Genomic DNA, 27,606 nt, shown 5'->3' with positions numbered 1-27,606 from the left:
CAAAATATGATTAACCGGCACACACAAAAACATGTTTTGCCCCAATGAATGTTCTTCAGACCTCAAATCAACCCCAATGCATGTGCTTTAGTTATCAGATCAACCCCAATGCATGCACTTCAGACCTCCAATCACTTCAGAACTTAGATAAGCCCTGATGCATAAACTTTAGATCAGACCTAAAACCTTTAGGGATGCAGGGTACCACCTCAAGTATGTATGCAGCCTTCTTCAGTATAACACGCCAATGACTTGAGCCCTTCAGAGATGTGGGGGAGGTGAGTGGTCCAGACTTTGTGATTTACAGCCCGAAACTTGGCACCCCAGATGTTTTGGAACTACATTTTCCATGATGCTCAGCTACACTGCAGAGTACATGAGCATCATGGGAAATGTAGTTCCAAAACATCTGGGGTGCCAAGGTTCGCCATCACTGGCCTAGAGAGTTGTCAGTTACTGCCTATGGCTTCGGGTGCCAGCTCAAATGGCATTGCATGCCTACCTGGGCATGAATGTTCAGGGATATCAACAACTTCCATACTCACTGTTTCCAAGATTGGTTTAATAAATGTCTGGATAAAGACAAATGTTTATGTGCCTTGTATGCTTCAGTATATAGAATCATGTGTACTATATTCCCAGATCCTTTTAATTCAAAGAATTTAAGATTTATCGTCTTGAAAAATTGTAGTGTTCACCTCCAGCCTGTAGATGTCACTATTTACAGTTGTTACATGTATAATACTTTCTATACTCTGTATCAGTTATGATTAGGGATGAGCTTCGTGTTCGAGTCGAACATACGTTCAACTTGAACATCGGCTGTTCGCCCGTTCGGCGAATTCCGAACGTTATGGGCCGTTCGCGCCAAATTCGTGTGGCGCTCACGGCCCACAATGCACTGCGTCATCGCAGTGCATTGCTGGCTCATGATTGGCCAAGCATGCACTGTGACCCCGCATGCTTGGCCAATCACAGCGCCAGCAGCGAGGAGAGCCATGATTGGCCACAGGCAGGATGCCTGTGGCCAATCATAGCTCAAGCTGTGTAGTACACGCCCCACACTATATAAGGCCGCCAGCGCGGCGGCCTTGTGTAGTGTGTTGGCATCTGAAGCAGTTAGTGGGTGTTCTGTGTACCTTCAACACAGTATACACCGATCGTTATCGGACGATTTTCGATCTTGCTGTTGTGTAGTGGTTGTTGTCTGCGTGCCCTGACCGCAGTATACACCGCTATATTCACCTCACCTATATAGCTAGTGATCTATCTTTTATAATAGAGCTTGCAGTCAGTAGTGTTAGGAGCTTGTGCGTGCTGTCTGCGTGCTCTGTACCCAGTACACACCGCTATATCCACCTACATAGCTCTTCTCTATTTGAGCCCACTTGCCATCTGCAGGAGTTATTGGAAGTTGTGTGTGCCTCCAGCACAGCACAGTATACATCTGTATATACCCCTTTATCTCTGGTGTTCTATAATAAAGGCATCTGCAGGAGTTAGTGGGTGTTTTGTGCCTCCAGCACAATATACACCTGTATCTACCCTTTATTGCTGTTCTCTAATAGAGCCATCTGCAGGGCTTAGTGGGTGTTGTGTGACTCCATTACAGTATACCCCTTTATCTCTGGTGTTCTATACTAAAGGCATCTGCAGGAGTTAGTCGGTGTTGTGTGCCTCCAGCACAATATACACTACCCAACTGCTGTTTTACCCAACTCCCTTCAGGCCATTACCATGTCTGGAAGGCCAGCAAGGAGAGGCAGACAGGCGCGAGCCGATAAAAGAGGGCAAGGAGGCTCTGTGTCTAGAGACAACATTGCTGGTCGTGGACGCGGTGCATTGTCATCAGCACGTGGCCATGGGACACGCTTGTCCTTCTTTTCGGCAGCTGGACATGTTGAACCGCAACATGCCAACGACTTGGTAGAGTGGATGACCAAGCCCTCTTCATCCTCCTCATCCTCTCTCACCCAGTCTCAGGGTACTAGCAAAGCAGCTGCCAACGCATCGTCTTCCCTCGTCTCAATGTCATCATCAGTGACTCCTTCCCTAGACCCACCACATCCTCCTGAGGAGTCTCCAGAACTCTTTGAGCACAGTGTTGTGTACATGCTCCAGGAGGATGCCCAGCAATCTGGCAGTCATGTTCCACAAGCTGCAGCATATTGCCAGGTTTGCTACAGTAATGAAGAGGGAGGGGATGATGAGGGCACTGACTCCACGTGGGTGCCTGGTAGGAGAGAGGAGGAGGAGGAGGAGGAGGCACATGTCCAACGAGGCAGGATGCCCTCCGGGGGCCAGCTTAGGGGCAGCACACCGACTGAATCACACCGCAGAGGTCCGCCTGTGTAGGGCGCTGCCTCTGCGTGTTATTCTAAAAGTTCTTTGGTGTGGGCCTTTTTTGAGACGAGTGCATCAGATCGCACCGCTGCTATTTGCAACATATGTCTCAAGCGTATCTCGTGTGGCCAAAACATCAGCCACTTGGACACCACATGCTTGACCAGACATATGTTGACCTTGCCATGCAGCTCGTTGGCAAGCGTACCTCAAAGACCCACACCAAAGAACAAAGCGGACCTCTCCTTGCTCCTCATCAGCTGGCATCTCCAACCCCACTAGACCTTCAGTCCTCTCTGAAACCTGCTCTGAGAGGAATGAAGGTGTAGAATTAGGTGTGTCACAGCCAAGTGCTTCCGGGCACTCTGCTAGCAGTACACCCACGTCCGATTATAGCAGGCAAATGTCCCTGCCCCAGCTGCTGGACCGCAAAAAAAGTTCACTCCCAGCCATCCACATGCCCAGCGGTTGAATGCTAGCTTGGCTAAATTGCTAGCACTTCAACTGCTGCCTTTTCAGTTGGTAGACTCGGCCCCCTTCCGTGAGTTTGTGCAATGTGCGGTGCAATGTGCGGTTCAATGTGCAGGCATGGACAGGGACGTTACCTGTCTTTTACGGCCCATTGGGTCACTCTTCTGGCAGCTGGGAAGGATGCAAGACAAGGTGCAGTGGTGTTGGAGGTTGTTCCGCCACCATGCCTCCAAAATGCTACTATTGGTTGTGACACACCTCTCTCCTCCACCCCCTCCTCTTCTTATTCCTCCATGGCCTCTTCCAGTGCTCTGTCCTCAGAACCAGCGGTGCTCCATAGGCGTTCCAGGGGCTACGCAAGTACGCAGGCAAAACGATGCCATGCCGTGCTTGCGTTGGTTTGTTTGGGGGACAGGAGCCACACTGGGGCGGATGTTTTGTCAGCTCTGCAGGGGCAGGCCGAGAGGTGGTTGACGCCAGGAATGGTGGTTTGCGACAATGGCACCAACCTCCTCTCCGCCCTCCGACAGGGACAACTGACCCATGTGCCCTGTGTAGCTCACGTCCTTAACCTGGTGATGCAGCGGTTTTTGGGCAGGTACTCCGGCTTACAGGATGTCCTGAAGCAGACCAGGAAAGTCTGTGTGCATTTCTGCCGATCATTTAATGCTTGTGCTCGGCTGGCCGAGCTCCAAAAGGAGTTGAACCTGCCCAAGAACCGCCTTATATGTGACATGCCCACCAGGTGGAACACAACGTTGGCCATGCTGCAGCAGCTGCACACGCAGCAGAGGGCCATCAATGAGTACCTGTGCGACTACGGCACCAGGACAGGGTCAGGGGAGCTCGGTTTTTTCTCTCCACGCCAGTGGGGCATGATCAGGGATGCATGCACTGTCCTGTCACCGTTTGAGGAGGCCACAAGGATGGTGAGCAGTGACAGTGCATGCATCAGTGACACTGTACCTCTTGTCCACCTCTTGGAGCATAGGCTGCGTGGAATAATGGACAGGGCACTTGAGGCAGAACAGAGGCAGGAAGAGGAGGACTTCCTTGCCTCTCAAGGCCCCCTTTATCCAGACAGTGTTCCTGCTGTGCCACCCATCACACAGGAAGAGGATGAGGAGGAGGAAGAGGAGGAGGAGGAGGATGATTGTGTCAGCATGGAGGTGGAGGCTGGCACTCAGCAGCAGCAGTCTTGTAGGGATGATTTACAGTCCCAAGAAACACGTGGACTTGTACGTGGCTGGGAGGAGGTAGCTGCGGATCATGTTGACCTTAGTGACCCAGAGGACTCCGGACCGAATGCCTCAGCTCACCTACGCTGCATGGCCTCCCTGATCCTGCAAAGCCTGCGGAAGGATCCTCGTATTCTTTGGATCAAGGAGAGGGACCATTACTGGCTGGCCACTCTCCTTGATCCACGGTACAAGGGTAAGGTTGTCGACCTTATCTTGCCATCGCAGAGGGAGCAGAGGATGAGACATCTCCGGGAGGCCTTGCAGAAAGGTCTGTGCAACGCGTTCCCAGAGACTGGGAGGTTACAAACTCCTGGTCCTGGACAACGTGTTGCTGAGGCATTGGTCAGAAGGAGCGGTGGAGAAGGTGGCCGTCTGACTGATGCTTTCAGACAATTTTTTAGTCCGCAGCCCCAAGGTATGATCGGTTCCAGCAACCATCGCCAGCGTCTGATTTACATGGTGCAGGAATACCTAGGGGCAATGTCAGACTTGGACACCTTTCCCACAGAAAATCCTCTGGCTTACTGGGTCTTGAGGATGGATCACTGGCCAGAGCTTGCACAGTATGCAATTGAGCTACTGGCCTGTCCTGCATCCAGCGTTCTTTCGGAACGCACCTTCAGTGCTGCTGGTGGCTTTGTTACCGATCACAGGGTGCGCCTGTCCACCGAATCAGTTGATCGACTGACCTTCATCAAGATGAATCAGTCTTGGATCACCCACAGCTACCAAGCACCTGAAGCTGATGTAACCGAATAATTTTTTTGGAAATATCACATCCCTTCAAGACTGCCTATGCTGATGCTGAGTGACTGTCCTGTTATGTTTATTGTCTATCCTCTTCCTCCTCCGCTGATATGTTGGAAGAACATTTCTGGTTCTGGGTGATGCCATCAGCCCAATTTTTCTGCCCCTGTTTAACAGGGGCGTTTAATTACAATTTTTGATGCAATGCTTTGCAGCAGGGCTAATTCCTGCAATAAAAATAGAGTATATGGGAGAGGTTGCAGTGTCGTGGCACCAGCACCAGTGCCTAAGGCCCAATTTTTCTGCCCCTGTTTAACAAGGACATGTAATTACAATTCTTGATATAATATTTCACAGGAGGGCCCGTTCCTGTGCCCACCCAGAGTAACTGTGAGGACTTATAGTGTTGTGGCATCAGCACCACAACCACCAAAGGTCAATTTTTCTACCACTGTTCAACAATGGCATGTAATTACAATTCTTGATATAATCGTTCACAGCAGGGCGCTCCAGCGCCCACCAAGAGTCACTTTGAGGGCTTACAATGTTGTGGCAAAACCAACACCTTGTTCCGCCATTTCTGCAGAGCATATAGGGCAGGCCCCTACTTTCAAACATCCAACTTACAAACATCTCCTACTTGCAAACGGAAGGAGACAACAGCAAGCGAGATGAAAAAAGATGGACGACAAAACAAATTATACAGGGGTGATAACCCTTCCCTATGTTTTCCAAAAAGCTTAAAAATAGTTTTTTTGACTGGAGCTACACTTTAAAAATGTACCAGTTGAAAATTACAAACAGATTAAACTTAACACAACAAACCTACACAGTCCCTGTCTTGTTTGCACCGCCTGTATACTGCTGTTCTGAGTATATAGGGCCTGGGGGCCACACGCATTTCCTTTTTTTAATATGGGTACGGGGTTCCCCTTAATATGCGTACAAGACCCAAAGGGGCTGGTAATGGGCAGGGAGGGCTACCCATGCCATTTTTCTCAATGATTTTCAACCATATTGCAGGAACCAGATATAACATTAAAACCGCAAGCAGTTTTAAATTATGTTATTTCCGTTTAATGTCATTTTGTGCAGGGACTGTTCTAAACACGGGAAACACGTGGCACTACTTTTTTTTTTCACTTTAATCGTCATTAAAATCAGTGCTCCCGCCAAAACGGCCATTTTTAAAAACATTTTAGGCATTGACCCATGTCCCCTGGGGCAGGAGCCAGGTCCCCAAACCCTTTTTAGGACAGTATCTTGCATATTAGCCGTTAAAATTAGCACTTTTAATTTCGAACGTTCAAGTCCCATAGACTTCAATGGGGTTCTAAAGTTCGTACGAATTTGGGGTCCGTTCGAAAGTTCTGGTGCGAACCGAACCGGGGGGTGTTTGGCTCATCCCTAGTTATGATATATTTAGAAGCTTGGACCTGGTTACTGGAGTCCTGAACGTTTAAAAAAAGAATTGTAAAACTATTCTTCCTTTCAAACTGCAGAACGCATACAGTAACTGCATTTTGCCTGCAATGCCATGCAAATATTCCATGTTAAATGTGGGTGGGATGCTGAGCATCTCATGGGTTACATAATATGATTCAGAATTACCAGAAGAATGAAATAGCCAGTTATTATAGTTAAAGCAGTACTGCGGTATATCATTAAACAAACACCTACAATATGAACACTAAAAGACTGTTTCCCAAAACAGGGAGCACATCAGGTCACAATTTTCCCAGTATTCACAAGCTGTGTTTGCTGTCAGTGTTATTTTGTAGTCTCAGTGCTGATTTACTTATCTTTCTGCAGAAAGGAAGCCAGTTCCTCAATGTATAAAAGTCACAAAATGCTTGTGATAACAAGAGCCAATACTTGTTAACTTTTACGCTTACTTTCAATCCCCCTCTTTCTATCTGACACTCCTAATTATCGTTAGTAGTGCTCAGTCAGGCCACTAAAAACCTGATCCTTTTTTCCATTTTCCCAGATCTCGTAACATGTTTTCACTTTGGCAGTTTAGGTTTCATGCACAATGGGCATAAAAAATGCTGCTTATACAGGCTTTCAGCCTTTTTTTCTTCACTCTGTGTAAATAAAATCAACGTTAACCTATTTGTCCATGCACATTTGGGCATTTCCAGGCATATTTGCAGAGAAGCACTTTCAGGCTGAAAAACCCCCCCCCAAAAAAAAAAACAAATGCAATTTTGAGAGCAGATAAAATGCTTGATGCACCTAAACAAGACATTTAGGAGCATTCGTGCTTTCAAATATACATTGATTATAGTGAAAAAATGAGCAGAGGGGAATGCCACTAATGCCCCGTACATACGATCGGAATTTTGGTCGGAAAAAGCTCTGATGGCTGTCTTGCATACACACGGTCACACCAAATTCCGAATGTCAAGATGTACAACACGTACGATGGGACTAGAAAAAGGAAGTTCAATAGCCAGTAGCCAATATCTTCCGTCTCGTAGTTTAATCTGAGCATGCGTGAGTTTTTGCGTGTCGGAATTGCATACACACGGTCGGATTTTCGGATAGGAACTTTCTTCGACCGAAAAATTGAGAACATGCTCTTAAATTTTTGCTGGCCGAAATTCGGCCAGCAAAAGTCTGATGGAGCATACATACGATCACATTTTCCGACCAAGCGCTCTTGTCTGAACTGCTTCTTCTCTGACTACATTGTGTGGTCACGTGTTTTCTTTAGAGAGCAAGGATTAAATAGTTTCCCACCAAAGCTAGATTCACCATTTAAAGAAATGTATATTGCAGCCATATCCCCTCTTAGGCATCCCTTCTCCAGGGAGAATAAGTTTAATGTTTGTAGTCCTCAAACCTGAGTTTCTCCAGCCCCATTATTAGCTATGTTACCCTTCTCTGGACTCTTTTTGTCACATTCAGAACAGCTCCCCAGGACAGACATTCCCCACACTGAGCACTGGCATACCTCTGTAAGCAAGCTTAGAGCTGGTCCTAATTACGGCCAGTTTCTGCAAACTGGCAGTAATCCTTTAAGAATCGGTCAATGCCATAGCGACAGATTCTTGAAATGGCAGTAGTAAAAGCTGCCTGAACTTGCATGTGTCGGTAATTTTATTGAAACTGTCTTTCTTGCCTGAATTAGGGGCAGTTGGTTTAAAAGGGAACTACCACTAGAAAACCATTAATAGTTTAAAGCGGGGTTCCACCCTAAAGTGGAACTTCCGCTCATCGGAACCCTCCCCCCTCCGGTTTCACATTTGGCACCTTTCAGGGGGGTGCAGATACCTGTCTAAGACAGGTATTTGCACCCACTTCTGGGAATAGACTCCCACGGGAGTCTATGCCATTTCCTGTCCTTCCGCGCTGTCTGCTGGGACACACACGGGTCCCAGAGACAGCTCGGACCATTCCTAGTGCGCTGCGCGACTCATGCATGCGCAGTAGGGAACCGGGAAGTGAAGCCGCAACGCTTCACTTCCTGATTCCCTCAGGCAGAATGGCGGCGGCAGCAGCCGAGACCCGAGCGATCGATCGGTCTCGGCTGCCGACATCGCTGGACCCCGGGACAGGTGAGTGTCTATTTATTAAAAGTCAGCAGCTGTAGTATTTATAGCTGATGGCTTTTAATAATATTTTTGTAGGTGGAATCCCTCTTTAATGAATTCCCTAGCCTAGCTCCAGAACAAAAACCATAAAAAAATGCTATAGGTATAAAGTGCCTAAAGTTGTCTGCCCATAGTCTGCAGACATTAATGAATGACAGGTCGTTGTGACAAAGTGTAGTGTTTCTCTTGAAAGACAAAACTATTTACATGTCAGGAGTTTATTAATGCAGGCATGCAACTTACTGATAGGCCCACGTAAAAAGAATATGTCACTCACAACTAGATTTTTTTTTGTATGTCTTAGAAAAAACCCATAAAACTGCTAGCATGTATAAGCTTGCATTCCCCTCTGCTATGGACAAATACTGCCCATTCTGAACGGACAATGGGGTTGATTTACAAGAGGCAAATAATCTGTGCACTGCAAGCTCTAGATCTAGAGGGGAACATGCAAGGAAAAAAAAAAAGCATTTTTGATTGCACATGATTGGATGAGAGAAATCAGCAGAGCTTTCCCTCAGATCTAGTGCAACTGCACTTGCCGTGCACTTTATTTAACTATATTTACCTTTAGTAAATCAACCCTAATGTTCCTACGCTCCTGACCACTCCCACGATCATGACCCCCTCACATTCCTGTTGACAAATTACTGGTTCCCCAGCCAAATGAAATTTGAGTGAGGTAGGAGGATGCAGGTTTACTCCATTGCTATCTTGGTGTGTGTGGAATTTTGCCTGTTTAGAACAATTGTCCTTAGCAGAAGAGAATGAGAGCTGCTGCAGGTATGTAAAGGCATATCTAAGGGGTTTATTTACTAAAGGCAAATTCACTTTGCACTGCAAGTGCACTTGGAAGTAAAGACACTGTATATCCGACGGGGACATGCAAGGGAAATAAAAAAAAACAGCATTTTAGCTTGCACATGATTGGATGATAAAATCAGCAGAGCTTCCCCTCATTTCAGATATACCTCTTAGATTTAGAGCAACTGCACTTCCAAGTGCACTTTCAGTGCAAAGTGGATTTACCTTTCGTAAAAAACACCCTCAGACCCCATTCACACCTGAGCGTTTTGTAGCTTGAAGCCTGAAGCTACAAAACGCTGGAGGGGAAAAAATCCATTATTCTCAATGGAGATGGTTCACATCTCCACTCCAAGTCACCTGAAGCCCTACGCCTGAAGCTCAAACAAGTTCCGGACCCTTTTTTGTCGCGCGAATCGGGCTGATTTGGGCGTTTTTCTTCTTTTAACATTGGTGACCTTTTGCCCTGCACAAATTCGCGGCAAATCGCGGTAAAAAATGCTGTAAAAAACGCAGCGAATCGCGGTAAAAAAACTCTGCAAATCGCGGTAAAAACGCCACAAAAAACGCTTGAAAACGCTACGCTCAGGTGTGAATGCAGCCTAAGTATCTACATTTTATACCCGCTAGCAATCTTTTTTTTTTTTTTCACTATTTTATAAATGACAGTTACTGTGGTAATAACAAACAGTAAACAGTTCCCTTGGCCCCAACAAATTAGTGAAATTAGTGGGATGTTTTCTAATCCGAATCTCAAACACAGTCACATTGCAGTACAATGTATGATATAATACTATACAATACAATACTACAATACAAGATGCTCACACTACAATACAGAGAAGTATTTGAGCATACACTCTCACCAGTAGATAATTTACTGCCTTCTGCCATACAGTGTCTTGAAAAAGTATTCATACCCCTTGACATTTTTCACATTTTGTCACGTTACAACCAAAAACGTAAATAGATTTTATTGGGATTTTATGCGATAGGCCAACACAAAGTGGAAAGAAAATGATACATGGGTTTCAACATGTTTTACATATACATATTTGAAAAGTGTGGCATGCATTTGTATTCAGCCCCTTTTACGTTGATACCCTTAACTAAAATCTTGTGAAACCAAATGCCTTCAAAAGTCACCTAATTAGTAAATAGAGTCCACCTGTGTGTAATTTAATCTCAGTATAAATACAGCTGTTCTGTGAAGCCCTCAGAGGTTTGTTGGAGAACCTTGGTGAACAAACAGCATCACGAAAGGCCAAGGAACACCCCAGACAGGTCAGGGACAAAGTTATGGAGAAGTTTAAAGCAGGTTAAGGTTATAAAAAAATTCATAAGCTTTGAACATCTCACAGAGCACTGTTCAATCCATCATCTGAAAATGGAAAGAGTATGGCACAACTACTGTGCCTACCAAGACATGGCTGTCCCCCTAAACTGACAGGACAGGGAGGGGAGAGCATTAATCAGAGAAGCAGCCAAGAGGACCATGGTAACTCTGGAGGAGCTGCAGAGATCCACAGCTCTGCTGGGAGAATCTATCCACAGGACAACTATTAATCGTGCACTCCACAAATCTAGTCTTTATGGAAGAGTGAGAAGAAGAAAGCCATTGTTTAAAGAAAGCCATAAGAAGTCCAGTTTGCAGTTCTTGAGAAGCCACGTGGGGGAAACAACAAATATGTTGAAGAAGGTGCTCTGCTCAGAGGAGCCCAAAATTTTACTTTTTGTCCTAAAAGCAAAATGCTATGTTTGGTGGAAAAATAACACTGCACATCACCCTGAACACACCATTGAAACATGGTAGTGACAGCATCATGTTGTGGGGTTGCTTTTCTTTAGCAGGGAGAGGAAAGCTGGTCAGTGTTGATGGGAAGATGGATGGAGGCAAATACAGGGCAATCTTGGAAGAAAACCTGTTAGAATCTGCAAAAGACTTGAGACTGGGGTGGAGGTTCACCTTTCATTAGAACAACAACCCTAAACATACAGCCAGAGCTACAATAGAATGGTTTAGATCGAAGCATATTCATGTGTTAGAATCGCCTATTCAAAGTCCAGACCTAAATCCAATAGAGAACCTGTGGCAAGGCTTGAAAATTGCTGTTCACAAACGCCCTCCATCCGATTTGACAGAGCTTGCGCTACTTTGCAAAGAAGAATGGGCAAAAATGCCACTCTAGATGTGCAAAGCTGGTAGAGACATCCCCAAAAAGACTTGCAGCTGTAATTGCTGTAAAAAATGGTTCTACAAAGTATTGTCTCGGGGGGGGGGGGGGGGGGGAATAGGGGCTGAGTCATATTTATTTGTTAAAAAAAATTGAAAACCATTTATCATTTTCCTTCCACTTTTTGCCAATTATGTGCCACTTCGTGTTGGTCTTTCACATACAATTCCAATAAAATAAATTTACGTTTTAAGCTGTAACATGACAAAATGTACAAAATGTCAAGGGGTACGAATACTTTTTCAAGGCATTGTATATTTGTAATAATGGTCACATCAAAGCCCTTTAATTTAAAGGCCATAGAACTCATTAATGCTTTCTATCACTTGTCAGAACTAGGTAGCAGGGTGTTCCTAAGTTCAGTGTAGATGCTGAAATGTAAGGGGCTGTAGAGTGGGGTAAAAAAAAATGCATGTAGGTCAAAATTTGAAAATCATTTTTCAATACTTGCCCAGTTCATTAGGAAAGATGTCCTGCAATGATTTGTTACTTTGAACAGCAAAGAGTTTTATAGGTAACGTGATAGGGGTGATTGACTACTAAGACCAAATTAAGAAGTGTTGAGAAGAGAAATAAAATGCATAAAAAAAAAAAATACAAAGGATTAGTGATTCATTCAGTGAAAAACGTGGGTGTAAAATATGATGAGGGAATCATGGTTCACTCATCTCTAAGATCACTCACATCTGCTATACACATGCTAACAATAAAGCAGCTTCTAAAAACTTTGCCATTCCAGTATGGAAATGTAAGAATGTTTGTGCCTGTGTGTATCCATTAGTATTCAGATTACTTGGAAGGAAAGTGAATGTTCGATTTTGTGTCCATCTAAACCAGGCTTTACAAACCCCCCCAAGATTGCATGCTGGGAGGCCATGCTGCCAATAGCTATAGTTGACAACTCAGGCCGCGTACACACGGGCGGACTGTTCGTCCAACTTTGTCCGCTGAACAGTGTTTGGGCGGACAGTCCGCTCGTGTGTGGGCTTTCAGCGGACAGTTTCAGCGGACAGTTTGACGGACAAGGTTTTTCGGAAATTCCGTAAAACTGTCCGCTGAAACCTTGTTTCAGCGAACAGTCCGCTCGTGTGTAGGCTTGTTCGTCAAACAAAGTTGCGCACATGCTCAGAAAGGATTTTCACGCCAAAAGCTATAATGCAGTGTATAGGACGTCGTATTTTTCGTCCCGTCGTACGTGCCGTTCACGTCATCGCGCACGGTTTCAGCAAACTGTTCGTCCGTCGTGTGTGGCCATGTCCGTCCATGCTAAGTTTGAGCGGACTGTTTGCCGAAACTGTTGGACGGACAAAGTTGGGCGAACAGTCCGCGCGTGTGTACACGGCCTTACTAGACTGCCAAATACAAAACCTGGCCCACCCACCTCCCCTGACACCGCTGATAGCCTGCTTGCAATGGGGGCACCCAAGCTGAGCCGTGGTTCTGTGTGTCCATTCAGACATGGAGCCGCAGCTCTGCCCCCTCATTGGCTCACTAACTTTGATTTGCAGCAGCGGGAGCTAATGGCCTTCCTGCTGCTGCCAATGCCAATGAGGAGGAGAGTCCTGATAGCGGAGAATCTCATGCAACATCGGTGGATCAAGATGGGCTCAGATAAGTATGAGGGGGGCTGAGCAAACAGAAGTTTTTTTATCTTGATGCATAGAATGCATTAAGATGAATAAAACCTTATGACTTTAAAACCACTTTAATGTCTATTCTAACTGAACTGTGAAAGGAAGATGCTTATACTTGCCTATTCCGAGGGTGCTTCAGTCCAGTCCCAGGAGTCTGCTTCAGGGGAGAGGAGAGAGCGCTGACAGCAGATGGAATGCCTGGGCGGTGATATCTTACATAGGCTTGCTATGGGGCATGCATCGACGGCTGTCTTTCCTCTCTCCTGAAGCCGCCGCTGGGAGCCGATGAAGTGACCAGAATAGATAAGTATAATTATGCATCTAATTATGCATCTTCCTTTTGCAGGGTAGTTAGAATAGGATTTAGAAGGGGGGGGGGGGGGGTTGGAGCAGGTTTAAGCACAGTTAGCAATAACGTGCAAGTCCACTCTAAAAATGAATGGCAATTGCCAAACCTGAATAAAAGACACAGGGGGGTTTATTTACTAAAGGCAAATCCAATTTGCACTACAAGTGCACTTGGAAGTGCAGTCGCTGTAGATCCGAGGGGGACATGCAAGGTAAATAAAAAACATTATTTTTGCTTGTACATGATTGGATGATAAAATCAGCAGAGCTTCCTCTCAATTCAGATCTTCCCCTCAGATCTAAAGCGACTGCACTTACAAGTGCCCTTGTAGTGCAAAGTGGATTTGCCTTTAGTAAATCGACCCCATAGTGTATGTTTAAACAAAATTAAGAGGCAATTCTAGAGTGCATTATTAAAATATGAATGCCGATTTACAGGGAAAGTAAATGTTCTTTCTCCGAGCACTTTCTCTTTCTGATGAGTTCGCCTCGAACTCAAGCTGTTCACAGTGCACCAAACAAGTATACTAAATGACCAGATTTGCTCGGTTCACTCACCGTCTCAAACCTCTGGCTGCTGTAGCCAGAAGTCATTTATTTACTGGTGGTATTGAGCATACAGATCAGGAGTTCTGACTTTATAAACAACATGCTGGTTCCAGAGACTCAGAAAGCATTCAAGCCAGGGCCCATATTTCTAGTAGTAGGTCAGCAATGGCATGTAAGCGGGTGTAGGGTGTATCGGCTTCACTGAGGGAATTGCCTGTACTGACTTTATAAACCAGGCAACGTTTATTACCGGAGAGACGGTAGTAGAAAGAGTATTTACAGCAGTAATGGAAGTAGTTTCACTCCAAGCATGGAGGCACAGATACACAGCACAGTCACTTCTGATTTAAGCGGTAGTTGTATTCGTCAGCACTATAGGCACTTTTCACTGACTGATACAGTATAAACCCAAGCACACAATGCGTATCGGTAGAGGTTGATATTCACACATGTTACCCGGTAACAATGGTATTCCTTCAGTAGATGGATATAGGCATCTGAATCACTTGTCCCTCCCTCACAGCGAGGACACCAAATTTATTATCTGCAATGGGGAGTGTTTCATTCGACCAGGATTGCTGATCCAGGACTCCGTAGGAACCCTGAGCTATCCCTCACAGGCCAGAACACTCTCCCTACCTTCTCCTAACTCTGCCTCACAGCAAGGTCTCTCCCCCTGTCTATACACACACACGTGTTCTCTTCTCAACGTGGCTGGGCTTTCCTATATAAGATGTCCACCCAAAAATTGCTGGCCAAATCTCCAGAGATTTTCTTGTCCTATCAGGACACCAGGCTTCTCCAAAATGATGCTGGAGACAATTATAGAGGCCAAACATCTCTGAACATATGTACAAATAAGCATATCAAATTGGCTGAAAAGTAAGTACATACACTTGCTAACCCATTTCCTCTTGCAGCCAGCTAGGCTGCCCTGCACTACAGCTGCCTACAGGCAGCCCCTATATCTTATTCACTGTGGGTTTACTTTAAAGATTGCATTCTACCTACATTGAGGCTGCAACATAATGCATTATGCTTAATTTATGACACTAGTGCCAAGTGAATTGATAGGCTAAAGTCTCATGAAAGTGTGTTTTTTTTTTTTCATCACTGGATAAGGTAGTAGTCCTCACTATGTGCAGAGTAGGGATGAGCTCGGTGTTCGACTCGAATGCATGTTTGACTCAAACATCGGCCGTTCGTCTGTTTGGCGAATTCAGAACTTTGTGGACTGTTATGAACTGGAATGAACAGCCCACAATGCACTACGCCATCGCAGTGCATTGCTAGCTCATTGGCCAAGCAGTGTTCTCTAATACAGGCATCTGCAGGAGTTAGTGGGTGTTGTGTGCCTCCAGCACAGTATACACCTGTATCTACCCTTTTATGCTGGTGTTCTCTAAGGCCGCGTACACACGGGCGGACTGTTCGCCCAACCTTGTTCGGCAAACAGTTTCATCAAACAGTCCGCTCAAAATTTGCATGAGCGGACTTGCCCACACACGAGCGGACTGTTTGACGAACAAGGTTGGGCAAACAGTTCGCTCAACTTTTGAAATGAACGGACTCGCCCACGTAAGGCGGAGGCAAATCCGCCCATTTCGAGCGCGTGTACAGGTAGGCGGGGCCCGCGAAGGAGACGTCGCGGGCTCCGCCGCCTGGAATGGGCTTAAAGGGGAACCCCAACGCCGAAAAAAATCGGCGTGGGGGTTCCCCCCAAGTCCACACCAGACCCTTGTCCGAGCACGCTACCCGGCCGGCCAGGAAAGGGGGGCGAGCGAGCGCGCCCCCCCTCCTGAGCCGTACCAGGCCGCGTGCCCTCAACATGGGGGGTGCCTTGGGGAAGGGGGGGCCGCGCGGCCCCCCCACCCCAAAGCACCTTGTCCCCATGTTGATGAGGACAAGGGCCTCTTCCCGACAACCCTGGCCGTTGGTTGTCGGGGTCTGCGGGCGGGGGGCTTATCGGAATCCGGGAGCCCCCTTTAAGAAGGGGGCCCCCGGATACCGGCCCCCCACCCTATGTGAATGAGTATGGGGTACAATGTACCCCTACCCATTCACCTGTGAAATAAAGTACAAAAAAAAACACAACACATGGAAAAAGTATTTTATTGCACAGCTCCGGGGGTCTTCCGTCTTCGGGGGTCTTCTCGCCGGACTCCTCCGCTATGTGTGTGTAGCTCTTTTGCTAGCGGAGGAGTCCGGCTTTCTTCCTCCCCGCCGCCGGCCTCTTCTCCCGACTTCGGGGGTCTTGTCCCCCTCTTCGGTTCTTCTGCCGGGCCACCGCGCCTGGTCCGGTGGCCCGGTCTTCTGTCGCCGTCTTCCGTTCTTCTGTCGCCGCCTTCGGTTCTTCTGCCGGGCCACCGCGCCTTCTTGTAGCTCTTTTACAGGCGGTGGCCCGGTCTTCTGTCGCCGCTGTCGTCGCCGCCGCCTTCCGTTCTTGTTCTTCTTCTTGTTGTTCTTCTTCTTCTCCTGGAGATGTTGACTCGACGAGCTCTCCGGCCGGAATGCCAGGGACACGCTCCGCTGCCACTTATATAGTGACAATGGGGCGGTGTCACATGGTATATGTCACATGGGTTGGTCACATGGTGACCCCGCCCCCTTACGATGTCATAGTCCCCATGTGACATCAACCCATGTGACCAACCCATGTGACATATACCATGTGACCCCGCCCCATTGTCACTATATAAGTGACCGCACCGCGCGGCTCTGGCATTCCGGCCGGAGAGATCGTCGAGTCAACATCTCCAGGAGAAGAAGAAGAAGAACAAGAAGAAGAACAAGAACGGAAGGCGGCGGCGGCGGCGGCGAACACAGCGGCGACAGAAGACCGGGCCACCGCCTGTAAAAGAGCTACAAGAAGGCGCGGTGGCCCGGCAGAAGAACCGAAGGCGGCGACAGAAGAACGGAAGACGGCGACAGAAGACCGGGCCACCGGACCAGGCGCGGTGGCCCGGCAGAAGAACCGAAGAGGGGGACAAGACCCCCGAAGTCGGGAGAAGAGGCCGGCGGCGGGGAGGAAGAAAGCCGGACTCCTCCGCTAGCAAAAGAGCTACACACACATAGCGGAGGAGTCCGGCGAGAAGACCCCCGAAGACGGAAGACCCCCGGAGCTGTGCAATAAAATACTTTTTCCATGTGTTGTGTTTTTTTTTGTACTTTATTTCACAGGTGAATGGGTAGGGGTACATTGTACCCCATACTCATTCACATAGGGTGGGGGGCCGGTATCCGGGGGCCCCCTTCTTAAAGGGGGCTCCCGGATTCCGATAAGCCCCCCGCCCGCAGACCCCGACAACCAACGGCCAGGGTTGTCGGGAAGAGGCCCTTGTCCTCATCAACATGGGGACAAGGTGCTTTGGGGTGGGGGGGCCGCGCGGCCCCCCCTTCCCCAAGGCACCCCCCATGTTGAGGGCACGCGGCCTGGTACGGCTCAGGAGGGGGGCGCGCTCGCTCGCCCCCCTTTCCTGGCCGGCCGGGTAGCGTGCTCGGACAAGGGTCTGGTGTGGACTTGGGGGGAACCCCCACGCCGATTTTTTTCGGCGTTGGGGTTCCCCTTTAAGCCCATTCCAGGCGGCGGAGCCCGCGACGTCTCCTTCGCGGGCCCCGCCTACCTGTACACGCGCTCGAAATGGGCGGACTTTCCGAGCGGGAACAGTCCGCTCATTTCGAAAGTACAGCGGACAAGCCCACACACGGGCGGACTGTTCGCTCAAACACAGTTTCAGCGGACAGTTTTTCGGAATTTCCGAAAGACTTTGTCCGTCCAACTGTCCGCTGAAACTGTCCGCTGAAAGCCCACACACGAGCGGACTGTCCGCCCAAACACTGTTCAGCGGACACGGTTGGGCGAACAGTCCGCCCGTGTGTACGCGGCCTAATACAGGCTTCTACAGGAGTTAGGGGGTGTTGTGTGCCTTCAGCACAGCACAGTATACACCTGTATCTACCCTTTATTGCTGGTGTTCTCTAATACAGGCATCTGCAGGAGTTAAAGTGGGTGCTGTGTGCCTCCAGCACAGTATACACCTGAAGATACCCCTTATTGCTGGTGTTGTCTGTTGCATATCTTGCATATTAGCCTTTAAAATTGCCACTTTTGATTTCGAACGTTCGAGTCCCATAGACTTTAATAGGGTTCTAAAGTTCATACAAATCTTTTGGTCCGTTCGAAGGTTCTGGTGGGAACCGAACCGGGGGCTGTTCGGCTCATCCCTAGTGCAGAGACATCAGTTTTTCTCCACATGTCTCTGCAAGGGTACAAAGCAAACGATTGCTCTGTATGTGCCCTGTTCACACCACAACACTGGTATCATGTGTAGATTTTTTATGTGCAGGAATTTGCAACAATGATAAGGACAAGGAGAAATTGGAAAAAAAAAAGATTTTGACAATTTGTAGCTACCTGCAAGAAGTAGTTATCTTCTTGGAGGTAGACCTGTAAATTGATTGTCTTTTCAAATCAATGAGACTAGTTAGTAACAGGAAACCGTTGATGCAATAAACACTTTGGTCGGAATTATGTAATATACAACATAACATAAGGCCTCGTGTACACTGTTGCCGCTAAACGAAAATGAAAAAAATGCCCAACTGCTCCTAAACTCTCCTCCTGTTATCTTATCTGTCCATGTACACAGGGTCTTTTATAGTTGTTTCTAGGCAGATGAGTTTAGCAGCCTTTTTTGGAAAGCAAGAAAATGAGTTCAGAGGCATTTCAAGCGCTAACCGCGGTAACGCGCATTTATCCGCATTTTGTTTACAGGTGTTTTTCATTTTTGGCTATTTTGAAAAAAAAATAAAAATATATCTTTTTCAAACGCTTCTAAACGCAAATGTGGCAAAAACACGGAAAAATGCAGCTAAATGCAGCATGTAAACATGGCAAAACTTAGGTTTTAAATATGGGTTACTATCTGGCAAGTTAAATCGTTCAGGAGAGGATGTATAAACGTTCCCGTGTACATTAAGCCTTAGGCCGCGTACACACAGGCGGACTGTCTGCCCAACTTAGTCCGCCGAAACACATTTCAGCGGACAGTCCGCTCGTGTGTGGGCTTCAGCGGACTTTTTCAGCGGACAGTCCGGCGGACTAAGTCTTACGGAATTTCCGTAAGATTGTCCGTCCAAATTTGGTTTCAGCGGACAATCCGCCGTGTGTGTGCCAGTCCGCCGTACCTTCGAAATGAGCGGACTTTTCCCGCCCGGAGAAAAGTCCGCTCCTCCGCTAGCAAAAGAGCTACAAGAAGATAGCGGAGGAGTCCGGCGAGAAGACCCCCGAAGACGGAAGACCCCCGGAGCTGTGCAATAAAATATTTTATCTCGTGTGTTGTGTTTTTTTTTGGTACTTTTATTTTACAGGTGAATGGGTAGGGGTACATTGTACCCCATACTCATTCACATAGGGTGGGGGGCCGGTATCCGGGGGCCCCCTTATTAAAGGGGGCTCCCGGATTCCGATAAGCCCCCCGCCCGCAGACCCCGACAACCAACGGCCAGGGTTGTCGGGAAGAGGCCCTTGTCCTCATCAACATGGGGACAAGGTGCTTTGGGGTGGGGGGGCCGCACGGCCCCCCTTCCCCAAGGCACCCCCCATGTTGAGGGCACGCAGCCTGGTACGGCTCAGGGTGGGGGGGGGCGCTCGCTCGCCCCCCTTTCCTGGCCGGCCGGGTAGCGTGCTCGGACAAGGGTCTGTTGTGGACTTGGGGAGAACCCCCACGCCGATTTTTTTTCGGCGTTAGGGTTCCCCTTTAAGTCCATTCCAGGCGGCGGGGCCAGCGACGTCTCCTTCGCGGGCCCCGCCTACCTGGAGACGCGCTCTAAATGAGCGGACTTTCCTCCGCGTGTGTGGGCGAGTCCGTTCATTTCAAAAGTAGGGCGGATTGTATGGCGAACTTAGTTCGCCGTATTAGTCCGCTCAAAAAGTGCCGTGTGTGGGCAAGTCCGTTCATTCAAAAGTTGAACGGACTGTCTGTCGGATTGTCTGACGAACTTAGTTGGGCAGACAATCCGCCCGTGTGTATGCGGCCTCAGAGGTGCAGTTTACGTGCTAACTTTAACATTATGTTTATATTTGTATATCAGTACAGGTGTCTGAGTGTTTCCTGAATTTCTTTCCTGCTGAGTACTGCCTGTAAGAGGTTAAGCCAGCCACATATATATATATATATATATATATATATATATATTTTTTTTTTTTGGGGTGGGGGTTGACCCTTCTGTAGTCTAACATTTATATAATATTATCTTTTGTTACTAAAAATGCTTCCTTCTTGGTCATTCTTTGTATCCACTTTCCTGTCTGGAAATGCAGTTCTTATGTCCTGTGTATACATTATACACACAATATATACAAAGCTGTGTAAGACGTGTTTTGGCAACGCCATTGCTTTTACATTAGCTCAAACTTGTGTGAACATTACAGTGGAAACTTCTTTGATACTGTTTTCAGTGTATAAAAAAAGCAAGTTTTGTTGCTATAAAACAAAAAACTCATACTCGTATATGCCTAAATACAAATGAGCAAGTGAACATTTCAAGCATGCATCATATGTGATTAAATATCATGTAAATAGGGAAAATTGCTGTTAGCCTTTTAGAGTCGTAGCCCTCCTTCATACAGGTGATTATGTGAACACACTGGATTCCAGCAACAATAATCAGTGGCCACTGATGTTCACATACCCCTCTCATCCCAGCTGACAGAAACCGCTGATTCTTGTCGCTGGAATCCACTGTACGCACACCTACAGACACTAAAGGAAACTTTATGTATCTTTATTGACTTGAAAATGCTCTTCTCTGTACCAGATGAGCCCTGGTAACACTCTGTCATTAGAAGCTTAAAACCATCTCAGGGATAAATGACTTCTGTTTTTCTTTGTTTACTTTCTGTGGAGTCCTTCTTTGCGTATCATCACTGCCTGCTTAATGTGGACATTTCCTATAGGCTGTCTAGTGGCAGGGTTCTCTCAAGATCCAGAAGCACAATTTATATACCTCCTGAAGTCTGTTTGAAAAACTCCCAGAGATGGCATCATCACATCCTGCCTTGTTGCTAGGACATTGCTATGCTAACACACTCCCAAATACTTCAAGCCCCCCTCATATGTGTGCTCTCTCTCCCTTGTCACAGTAGCTCTTCGATCAGTGATGCTGTGACGGAGAAGATAGTGGACCACAGACATGCGGGCATTTGAGACGTTGCTCCTATGATTATAGGGGTAAGCAATAATGCAGGAGTAGGCAACCTCGGCCCTCCAGCTGTGGTGAAACTACAAATCTGATCATGCCTCTGCCTCTAGGAGTCATGTCATGCCTGTGATTGTCAAGGTTTTGCAATGTCTCATGGGACTTGTCGTTTCAAAACCGCTGGAAGGGCCGAGGTTGCCTACCCCTGCAGTAATGGTTGGGAGTGTCTTAGCAACATCCTATTAACAAGGTAGGACAGAATGATGCCATCTGTGGGAGGTTTTTGGCTAGGCTTCAGAAAATATGTAAATGGCCTACACCTATAGCATGAGCATGATCCAACTTTAGTCAAAGCTGCACAGTATGTACAGTATCTCACAAAAGTGAGCACAACCCTCACATTTTTGTAAATATTTTATTATATCTTTTCATGTGAATTCACAGCGTATTCGCTGACGATTCAACACCACATCTAATTTGCAACCTGTCCATTTGAACCAATTGTATGTTAACAACACCCTGCAATCGGTTTGCAAAACGCAGAATTGGATCTCATGGGTGTAAACATCCAAACAATACGATTCTGGTGCGGGCAAAAAAAGGGTCCTGCACCAGTTTGGTGTGAATGCAATGCGATTAGAGCCACACAAACCCATGGCTCAAATCGCAACTCAGAGACACCACATGTAATTCACACAGGAATATGCTACAATTCCTGTACAAATGGCATGCAGTGTCTCGCACTGCAGCAGTGTGAACCCAGGCTTAAACTCCAAAGGAGACATTTCATATTTCACCTTACCAATCCCTACATGTGGTAGCTGATATTACCTTTCTTTTTTAAGCTCCCCCACTCTTATTTTCATCTGATGAATAAGCCAATAACACAATTCCTGTCTTTGTGTGTCTCCACTATGCATAGAGGAGCAACAGAGACGCCTTCGGACAGCAGCATTATTATTCTGGGGAGGATCGTGTTAGGCCCCTTTCACACATGCTTTCCAATCAGGTTCCTAAATAGAGGTCTTGATCCTGATCGGAACGGCAGATGTCATCAGTGACATGTTCGCTGACACCCGCTGCTATCCGATCCTGCCCGCCAAATCCAGACAAATGGTGACCCTATTTTCCATCTGTCTGGCTGATCGGATGGGATCTAATAAAAACAGACAGGCGGTCCATTTTTATCCGATCTCCCCATAGAGGAGAGCGGGACTCTAACAGGTCCGTCTCCAGTACAGTGAGCAGATTGATCACCGCTGAGCAAGCGGAGTCCATCAAACAGACAAGCCCATGTGAAGGGAGCCAAAGATGCACTAGCAGACTTAGATGGACTTGACTAATGAATTAAATGTTGAGGGCATGTGGCCTGGTACGGTTCGGAGGGGGTGCTCGCTCGTCCCCACCCCCTTTGCTGCTGCCGGGCTGTGTGCTCAGATAAGGATCTAGTATGGATTTTGAGGGGACCCCCACGCCAGTTTTTTGGCTTGAGGGTTCCCCTTAAAATACATGCCAGACCGAAGAGCCTGGTATGCTCTTGGATGGGGAACCCATGCCGTTTAAAAAAAAAAAAATTGTCGTGGAGTTTCCCTTCAAGATCATCAGAGCACAATTCGCATGCTAAAGTCGGATCAGTTAAGACCGCGATCCCACTTTGATCCGAATTCAGTGATATTCCATTGGGCTGAAGTAGGATCAAAGTCGGACCAAAGTAGTGCAGGGAGCATTTTGAAGTCGGATCGACTTGTGTCAGACCAGTCAAGATGGCTCATGATTTTCACATGTCATGCAACATGAGCTCCCAATGTCGGAGCGTTTTGTTGTACCAAGGTGAACCCGGCCTAAGTAATTGTGATAGAGATGCTTTCCCACTCAACTCATTTTATCCTACACTACACCGTCTAGTTTGGCTGTGCATTTGCCTGTATGCCAGCTGTGGGCAGTATAACACATTCTCTGGCCTCATTAAATTCAAATATGTAACAAAGTATGCTCCTTTTCCTCTAACAATTGAACATTTCCTTTACTCTGGCAGTAATTTGGATAACTTTTTCACCGTGTTAACAGCTTCATATTTCTTTTTAAACCATTGTGGCATAGTTATCTCTCACTAACTTTTTTTTAATTGTTTTTCTTTCTTTTTTAATCATTAGAATGCTTTTGTGTGTAAGAAGGCAGACCCATCCTGGTACAAAAATGTATAAGGGCCAGTTCACACCATAGAAACGCAATCCGGATGCGTTCCAGGTTCTTTTCTGCATGCGCGTTTTTGATGCGTTCCAGTGGGTTTTTGATGCAGTCTAGTGCTTCCTCTCCTTTTTTTTTTAACCATAAATAAGGACAAATGTGTTGCAGTGCGTTTTTGGTGCATTTAAGTGCGTTCCAGTGCGTTTTTGATGCGTTTTACAGTGTTCCAATACAGTCCAGTGCAGAAAAAATGCAGCATGTTTTACTTTTTTTTTCTGGAACTGGAACTGCAAGCACCGGTGTGACTTATGCTATTGAAAACCATATAACCTACTTTCCATGCATTTTTGATGCAGAAAAAACACACTGGTTGCATGTGGTGTGAACTGGCCCTAATACTTTAAGTTGTCAATCACACTGGCAGTGGCATACATGTGTTTATATACAGTATGTTTATATGGCATTTCTAAACACATATAAATGCATGTAATATTCTTAAATGGTATAATTCCCTAATGAGTGTTTACTTGCGTTTAGCTGCATTTTGAGGAAATATAATTCTGTGTACCCAGTGACAAATTGGATACTCAGAACGTGTCTGAACGCAACTAAATGTTACCACAGGAGAGCTGGATCTGGGAGAATAAATCTGTTTATACCTACAGTATATTTTAAATAAACCAAACACAGAAGGCTAGTGTGAGTATGACCTGAGGCAGGGATGTGCAATTAGTGGACCTCCAGCTGTTATAGAATTACAAGTCCCATGATGCATAGCAAGACTCTGACAGCCACAAGCATGACACCCAGAGGCAGAGGCATGATGGGACTTGTAGTTTTGCAACAGCTGGAGGTCCACTAATTGCATATCCCTGGCCTAAGGCAAAATTGGCTATGGTGTGCCAAGTATCTTGTGGAAAACTGTAGCCGGGAGTCCAGATGATTACAGACAAAGCAATGACAGACTGTCAATGGTTGCATCTGTCTTTCTGTATTCTGAAGTAATCACACAAGGAGTGATTACCTGAAGTTAGAGACAGATGATTCCTCCTGAATGCAAGCAGGAGAGACAAGAAATTGGCCAAAAAACATGTTTTTAGGTGTTCCTTTTGAAGTCTATAGGCACCTAATATGCATGGCTTTACCCCCCAAAAAAAACTATACTATTTACAGAAAAAAATCCTTTTACTCAAAAAGAGTGTATATCCTCTAATGGGAATTTAAATAGGGCTACTGCAAATAAATAATAGTATAGAAGTAGAAAAAATAGTTTATATTAAAATTTATATTTATTTAGAAAAATATAAAATCAGTGACTTTGACATAAACCAACATAGAGTATTTAGAATGGATACATGGACAAAAATGAAGGACAAAGCCTATACTATTGAAACATAGTGGTATACAATAGATAGAACCCAACGTTTCAAGGTGTTGATATGTGAACCTCTTCTTCAAGGGTACCCTTGAAGAAGAGGTTCACATATCACACCACTCCTCCATATATACTATTTACAGCGACAAACTACATTACATAGTTATTGCTATTATTGTTATTATAGAGTATTGCATAGAAAGGGGCTATTTAAATGAATGGTACTCTACCCGTTAAACGTTGACGCGTTTCAGGATAAGTGTGACAGTATGCTCTAGTCCGAACAGGGCTGTCTTATCACATTTGGTGGTAGTTATATGTTTATGTACAAGGGCTGATTTGTTTTGATATAAAGCGTGCTCATGGTCAGAATGAAAAATCATACGATCATTTCCACATTACGCTCATTATTCTGGATCTTGAAGTTTGTAAACATATTTTATGAAGATCCCCACATTTACTTCCTTGACTTCTGTGCCACATATTCACTATGCCCTGTGAGTAGGTACTGCTGTGTTACAGAATTCACAGAGCCTGTCTTCTGAACAACAGAGATGTTTAGAGACGTTTCAGGAGGCAGAGACAGTACAGAAAACACACTTGCAGGCAGCAAGGTACCATGGGATATGTAGTCCTTATGAATTGAAAGTAAACAGCAGAGTAGAAGCTGCAAAGCATGCAGGGAATCCAGGAAGTTATGGAAAGAGATGGCCAGCAGCCAGGCAACAATCACAGTTGGATTGTCAAAAAATAACTGTATTGTTATTACAATGCTGATGTTATAAAATGAAAGTGTATGCTGTGACTAGAGGACTTTTTTCTAAATGTATTTTGTATCAAGAGGGCTTGAGCAATTTTGGTGTAGCGGCTAACTGAGTTTGAGGTTAATAGAACGGAAGGGACACCGTTATTTATTAGGCTATAACTATGTGGGATGACACTATCTTACTGGTTAACCAAGAACCTTTACCTCAGATCTTACTCATACATCAATTAAATGTTATGGCCTGCTTGAGAACTCTGTAAAATCATGAATAAAAGTTCAGCAAATCGTAATACCCTGCATACGGCAATCTGTGGCTTCCTCCAAATGATTCTGTCTCACATGCACACGTGGTGCAAAAAACGAACAATCACTTATTTCCTTCAAGCAGATGGCCATTTAATCTTAAACATAATGATGTGCGCCGGACAGAATGACCGGATTCATAACCCGCTTTGAGATTTAGGATGCATAAATAAGGCATAGACCAAGTATACTATTATTGGTCAACGACTTTCATAACAATATTGTTATGAATAGTACGTTTCAAAAGTTTATCCTTCCTAGATTCACAGATGTTAATAATTAATGGCAATGCATAAGCTAGCATTGCGCTTAAATGGCAACAGCTAAAGCTAGCAAGACAGCTGTTCTTGGTTTATATTCATCTACATTCCCTCAGATGTGGAAGCTACTGCTGTTAGCATGGAGGGAACTGTGTTTGTTTGTATAAGAGATTATCCCCTCATCTATAATAACCCTATCTATATTTATTTAGGCATGTGCTCATCGCTGGAAGAATATTTACTATGAAAGTGAGATTATACTTCCTTACGGGTTCTGTATCATCCTGCCACCAAACCTGCAGGGCAGTGGAAGACCGCTAAGGCCTTGTTATGAAGGTAAGTTGTTCTTATCATGTGTTTGGAAAGATCTTAAGATGCAAAGATTGGAGTGAAGTAGGTAAGCCTTGGTTCTGAACTCCAGTCCTTAAGGCGCCCAACAGGTCATGTCTTCAGGATTTGTGAAACTGATCAAAATCACTTGTGCAAAATAATGAAGAGCCTGAAAACATGACCTGTTGGTGCGCCTTGAGGGCTGGAGCTGAGAAACACTGGTCTGCGCTCTAATTCATTCCAAAGGTGTTCTATCGGGTTGAGGTCAAGACCCATATCTCTATGGACCTTGCTTTGTGCACTGGTCCAACTCATTTGATGGAGGGGGTATTATAATGTGGGGTTGTTTTTCAGGGGTTGGGTCTGGCCCCTTAGTTCCAGTGAAGGGAACTCCTAAGGCGTAAGCATACTAACACATTTTGGACAATTTCATGCTCCCTACATTGTAGGAACAGTTTGGGGATGGCTCCTACCTGACATGACTGCGAACCAGTGCACAAACAAGGTCCATAAAGACATGGATGACCGAGTTCGGGGTAGAGGAACTGACTGACTAGCCTGCACAGAGTCCTGACCTCAACCCCATAGAACACCTTTTGGGATGAATTAATGCAGAGACTGCGAGCCAGGCCTTCTCATCCAACATCAATGCCTGACCTCACAAATGTGCTTCTGGAAGAATGGTCAAACAATCCCATAGACACACACCTAAACCTTGTATACAATCTTCCTTGAAGAGTTCAAGCTATTATAGCTGCAAAGGGTGGGCCAACTCAATATTTAACCCCATACAGACTAATACTGGGATGCCATTAAAGTTCATGTGCGTTTAAAGGCAGGCATCTCAATATTTTTGATAATATAGTGTATGTGTGGCTGCGGAGTGGGGAATTCCCTGGCCGCAGATGATTGGCCCAGTACAGGTGACAGCTCCCTGGTGGGCTTAATCAGGTGGGTTCAGACTAGGATTATGCCTGAGCTTTTACCAAGCCAGGATGCTCCCTCCATCTCTGGCCCTGCACTGCAAAGGTAAAATGCTTGATGTCTAGGGTTCCCCAAAAAAACACCTTTACTTACCTGACACTCGCTCCCCAAGCAGCTGGTGCTCTCTTCTTCTCCCCCATACTCTATCTTGTGGACTGTCCCTTGGCATCCACACAAAAAGTTCAGAGCTATGGGCCCCGCTTTGTACTTAATTAAGGCAGATGGCAAGAT

At 46.1% G+C, this 27,606-nt stretch overlaps 1 protein-coding gene across 1 annotated transcript in view; it reads left to right on the top strand.

The window, feature by feature from the left end:
• ITGA9 (integrin subunit alpha 9) overlaps positions 1-27,606 on the top strand; it is a 569,728-nt gene that overhangs the window by 81,927 nt on the left and 460,195 nt on the right. Inside the window, exon 4 of the mRNA XM_077491718.1 lies at positions 26,274-26,397. Coding sequence (XP_077347844.1) covers positions 26,274-26,397 — 124 coding nt within the window. The remainder of the gene's footprint in view (positions 1-26,273; positions 26,398-27,606) is intronic.

The sequence above is a fragment of the Lithobates pipiens genome, unplaced genomic scaffold (genome assembly GCF_037356315.1).
Source record: "Lithobates pipiens isolate NorthernLeopardFrog02 unplaced genomic scaffold, aLitPip1_a1.2 Scaffold_19, whole genome shotgun sequence".
NCBI lineage: Eukaryota > Metazoa > Chordata > Amphibia > Anura > Ranidae > Lithobates > Lithobates pipiens.
Note: the sequence above shows the minus strand (reverse complement) of the source record. Positions and strands in the feature narration are given on the sequence as shown.